Source organism: Hordeum vulgare, chromosome 7H, assembly GCF_904849725.1.
Source record: "Hordeum vulgare subsp. vulgare chromosome 7H, MorexV3_pseudomolecules_assembly, whole genome shotgun sequence".
In the NCBI taxonomy this organism is placed as follows: Eukaryota; Viridiplantae; Streptophyta; class Magnoliopsida; order Poales; family Poaceae; genus Hordeum; species Hordeum vulgare.
In genome coordinates, this window is record NC_058524.1 from 17,124,572 (window position 1) to 17,129,639 (window position 5,068).

The window sequence follows — 5,068 nt, forward strand, 5'->3', positions numbered from 1 at the left end:
GAACAGGCTGTTCAGGTAGGCTGTCTAACCCTAAGGACAAGTTGAAATCCCCTAAAACACACACACAGCAACGACTCATCTTCTCAGCCGTCTCCGAATTAGGGATAACTACTATCAGTAGGTAAATGGAATCTACTCCTACATCTTTGAAGGCGTGCCCCCCATGGCACCCCCACTAGTACTAAGCAAATCCAACTTGGATCGATGCCGCAGCTAGCATGATCCGTAAATCATGCCGAGCCAAGCTAAACAAGTAGGCACTCCACTAATGGAATCAATCGTGCAGTGTACCGTCTCTTTTCCTTACTCACATACATTGTATACTACTCCTGGTGTGTCTCTGTAGATGTGCAACTGCATATATAGCTAGTGTAGACTGTAGAGTCCAAGAGGAGGAAAATACAAGCAACCACTTGATTTTTTCCTGACCTTGGTCCATGCGAGTTGCACATGCACGGTGTCGCCGTTTTGTAATCAACCTCTCCACCTTGTCGCGTGGATCACACTGAGCTTAGGTAGGAGTACTCACTACTCACTATATGTGGAGGTCACTAGCCGTGTATAAATAACAAGGGGTTAGTGTCCATCTTGTGCAAACCACACGCCGACCGTCCCCTCTGCCTTGCAAAGAAGCTCAGAGCAGCTACATCAATGGCGTCCAGAGCAGCGGCGGCCGTGGCCGTCCTGGCCTTGGTCTGCGCCGTGCAGTCGTCCCTCTCGGCCGCGGCCGTCCCGGGCCTGTCCGCTGCCTTCTACAAGACGTCCTGCCCCCGCCTGGAGCAGATCGTTGATAAACACGTGACGGCCACCTTCAATGGTGACCGCGGCGTGGCGCCCGCCCTCATGCGCATCCTCTTCCACGACTGCTTTACACAGGTGCATACTCACTTAGACTTATGTCAGAAATATGTATGCACGTACGCATGTGTATGTACTCCAGGTGTTACTTTTATTGATGTTGTATAGGGCTGCGACGCGTCGGTGCTCATCAAAGGCCCCGGCAGCGAGCGGGAAACCGGACCCAACCGGACGCTCCGTCCCGTGGCGCTGGACCTCATCGACCGCATCCGCCGCGAGGCGAACGCCACCTGCGGACAGGTGGTCTCCTGCGCCGACATCACCGTGCTGGCCACCCGCGACGCGCTGGTCAAGGCCGGCGGCCCCCGTTTCCCCGTCGACCTAGGCCGGCGTGACTCCTTCGAGCCGGCGACGCAGCAGGTCGGGCTGCTGCCGTTGCCCTCCGACGACGTGGACGGGCTCATGAGGTCCTTCCGCGGCCGCAACCTCAACAGGGACGACCTGGTCGCCCTCTCCGGCGCGCACACCTTCGGCGTCGCCCACTGCGGCGTCATCAGCCCCCGGGTGAACTCGGCGAACAAGACCCCGCTGATGGACGCGCAGTTCGCCAAGGACCTGCAGGCCAAGTGCAAGACCGACAACCCCGCCGTGACCCAGGACCTCGACGTGCTCACGCCGCACGCCTTCGACAACAAGTACTACGAGGGCCTCAACCAGAGGAAGGGGCTGTTCAAGTCCGACCAGTTCCTCGTCGACCACCCGGAGACCAGGAACCTGGCCTTGACCTTCTCCAGAGACCAGGTCGCCTTCTTCAAGCAGTTCGCCATATCAATGACCAAGATGACCGAGATGAACGTGCTCACCGGCAAGCAGGGCGAGATCCGGGCCGAATGCTCTGTCGCAGGCAGGCGCCCCCGCATCGAGGCGGCCGCCGCCGCCGGCGACGAGGGGGTAAAGGCCGACATGTAACCGTGTGTTTAGGCACGCGCGGTGGCTTTAGTTTGTGTGTTTCGTTTGAGTGTTCGTGTAGTTAATAACTAGCGGCCGGTTCATATCATATGCATCCTAGCATAGGATCGATCGACCGATGGAGGTTCGTTTTGAGACTCCGGTGTAAGGGCATTGTAATGTCATTTTTAGATTTCCAACAACGTAATGTCATTTTTAGATTTCCAACAACGTAATGTCTGACTTATAGCTGTATGACCAGAAATGATATTGCCATGTTACTCCGGGTCCTCAACACACGTACAGCACAAACCCAGTAAGCACCAGATGATTGACGATAGATAAGAACCTGCAAATTCATGGGTTGCGCGAGATGCTTTCATGGCATGTTCAGACCTGACATAACCATCATACACGAAAAAGAGTTTTCCCCCACTTTATATTACAAAGCAACTAACCGATATAGCCAATGATAGATGCTCGGACGAAAGCAGCACGTTCACACCCAAAAGAAAAAAATGCCGACAACGACGGATCGAAATAATCGAAGAAGCTTTGCGACCACTGCGTCCACCGAAGATCTTCCATCAAGCCCCAAGGCTCCGAAGCGCCGGTACCAATCAACACCTTCAAGAAGGACCGCGACGATGATGACGCTGCTGTCAAGGGTTTCCCCAGATACACGACGAGGCGAGAAGAAGGGTAACCCCCGACGCCCTCCAGGAAGGTCCGGCGACACCCACACGCGCCACTGCGTCGGTGTCGGCCAGGCCGACAGGGCTTTCCCCCGATCCCAACCTTCACCTAGGATGCTCCGGAGCTTGCCACCAAATCGACCACCATCCTGCGCCAACGCGGTCTTGAATCCTCCATGCCGTCTCACCACGGCACTACGAAGTGAGGCCTGCATAGCGATGAATAGGAGCCGCGACTAGGGGCAGCAGCACCATCGGCACACGGGAGGGCTCAACCTCCACCGTCAATGACATTAGCTGACCGGACACAATAGCAGGAGCATACCAGGCCCATGGGCCCACAGGCCAGGCCGGGCCCTCAACGCATGTAAAGCTCCCGCCATCGCATTGCAGCAGGCATGCCGTCAGCATCGATGCCCCCCGTATGAACCGATCCTCCTCCTCACCATACAGACAACGACGAAGCCACGTCCGGGGACGACCCGCTACGACCTAGATGGGGCCCGTAGGGCCCAGATCTGTGTAGGGGACGCGCCACCGGCCAACCCGCGCCACCACGCTGTCCCGCCGCCAAGGGGCCACGCCAACACCTCGCGCGCTACCGGCCACCCCCGTCGAGTCGCCGAGCCGCCGCCTAGCTGAGGAACATCGCCGTCGCCCCATGCCCCGGTAGGGGAGCTGCGTGCGTAGGGACAGAAGGTCCCGCCGCCACCAACACCACCGGGCCAGCGCTGGGGGCGTCCGCTGGCGACAACGGGGGAAAGGGGGGAAGGAGGCGGCCCAATGGGGGGGCGCCCCGGCCACCTCCCGGGGAGGCAACGCAAGGGGGGATCCGGGAGGGGAGAGTGATGGAGGGAAGGGGGCGAGACGGGGGCGGCCGACGGCCGGAGGCGGCGAGGAGGCCCTTTGAGTCTGGCGGCGGCGGGAGGAGGACGGGAGAGGGGAAGGTCAAGAGAATCTTTCTGGTAAAATGCATCACAAGTACTAAAATTATTGGAGGTGCATCAGTTTAGTACTATAACTTCTAAACTGGAGTTTTGAGTCTCAAAAACATATAAGTTTGTTCATCTCACGCCTAAGCTCAAATGACCGTTATTGACCCGCCAATGTGTCGCTTGGACTCTTTTTTAGATGGTTGCCGTATTGACCAGATGGACCCGCGAGGTTAACTGATGAATTTTAAACATCCAAGAAATCCCTAGAGCATTGTCTCACATTATTCTCACACCTTGTCTTCTCCCACACACAGAACGCACAGAGGTGACGATACAGGGGTGATCATATATTGGCTAGGTTGCATTTGTGTTCGGTATATCAAGATGAAGATCAAGAGAATTCCGATGAAATGCATCATGTTGATTCTAATGTGGAAATTGATGACGCCAAGCTTTTGGATGACTCTGAAAGGTGTTATTTTTATTTGGTCCTTACTCATTGCCTCGTGAGGTCTCCTTCTTCAGCCAAACTAAAGCACTTCGTGTTAGCTAGTCTTCGTCTCACCTGTTTTTTCCCCATGGGCCCTCATTACATGTACCATTGCCTATGTTGATTCTAAACTCAAATAAGACAATATCTGTATGTTTGCTCATTGTGCTACAAATATGCTATTATAGCATAATCCCATATTGATGTACATGTGTACGACTGATGAACAAACATGGCAGCCAAATGTGCCGAGAAAAGATAAATGCACGCAAGCCCGGCTCAGGTCGCCCCAGCCTCTAGTTGTGTATATCTAACTCTAGGGGAAATAAGTCATAGGAGAAGACACAATGATTCTCAAAATTGAAAATAATCACAATACCTCGAATGTTGAAATAGCTTAGGACTCCATGCAACAATGCTGTTATATAGTGAAAGTAAAAGGGACAAATAAAGAGTCTAAATGATCCACTAGTCCCATTGCAATGTGGGAGACCCACTTATATACAAGATGAAGGGGTGTGTTTGGGAGACATCTTTCCCCAACAAACACCTTTTCGGAGGCATCCCTCCCATACAATTGATCACATGTTTTATTTCTCAACACTCCTCCTTGATCAATTCATCACCTGTATATTGCAAACTGAAAACTCCTTCAAGAACCCTGTGCGAAAAATTGAGGAGAAACCTTATAATAATATGCCATCGAAAACTCCTTTAAAACCCAGTGGAAAAAATATAAGGAGAAACCAATATGGCATACATCCGCACTTGTATTTATATTGTCTCGTTAAAAACCTTATATGAGAAACCATCTTGGAAAACTCATAAAGGGAAAAGGAGTACAATATGAATGATGTGAAGATCACCAACAGGTTATAACTTAGGATTTTACTCCCCCCGAACTTTGCAAACATCAATGTTTTCTCATACAAATTCCACAAACCTGATTCTGGAATATAAACATTGGTAGGGACATTGTGAATCTCACAATAATTTGTTTGCATAATACCCTCTTACATTTCTGTAATTTGCGAGGATAAATATAACCCATAAGAAATACAAGTGACATTATTATCGTAGATAATTATAATTAATTTCAATGATTCTTCACATGATCTCACATGTGACCAGTCATTCTGCAAAGATATGTATATCTTGTCATGCTTCAAAATAGTTATGGCAGAATGATTATAGGAAGGACT

At 51.8% G+C, this 5,068-nt stretch overlaps 1 protein-coding gene across 1 annotated transcript; it reads left to right on the top strand.

Moving 5' to 3' along the window:
• Positions 1 to 571: 571 nt before the first annotated feature.
• On the top strand, positions 572 to 1,977 carry LOC123409353 (peroxidase 12-like). The gene is made up of 2 exons (XM_045102282.1): positions 572 to 876; positions 967 to 1,977. The coding sequence occupies exons 1-2, from the start codon at positions 652 to 654 to the stop codon at positions 1,765 to 1,767; spliced, it is 1,026 nt and encodes a 341-aa protein (XP_044958217.1). The 5' UTR covers positions 572 to 651; the 3' UTR covers positions 1,768 to 1,977.
• The last annotated feature ends 3,091 nt before the right edge of the window (positions 1,978 to 5,068 follow it).

Excerpts from the sequence above, each read along its gene's own strand:
- LOC123409353 (XM_045102282.1), top strand. The coding sequence starts at position 652 with ATGGCGTCCAGAGCAGCGGCGGCCGTGGCCGTCCTGGCCTTGGTCTGC. Across the intron at positions 877-966 it reads TCCACGACTGCTTTACACAG|GGCTGCGACGCGTCGGTGCT; the intron begins GTGCATACTCAC and ends GATGTTGTATAG.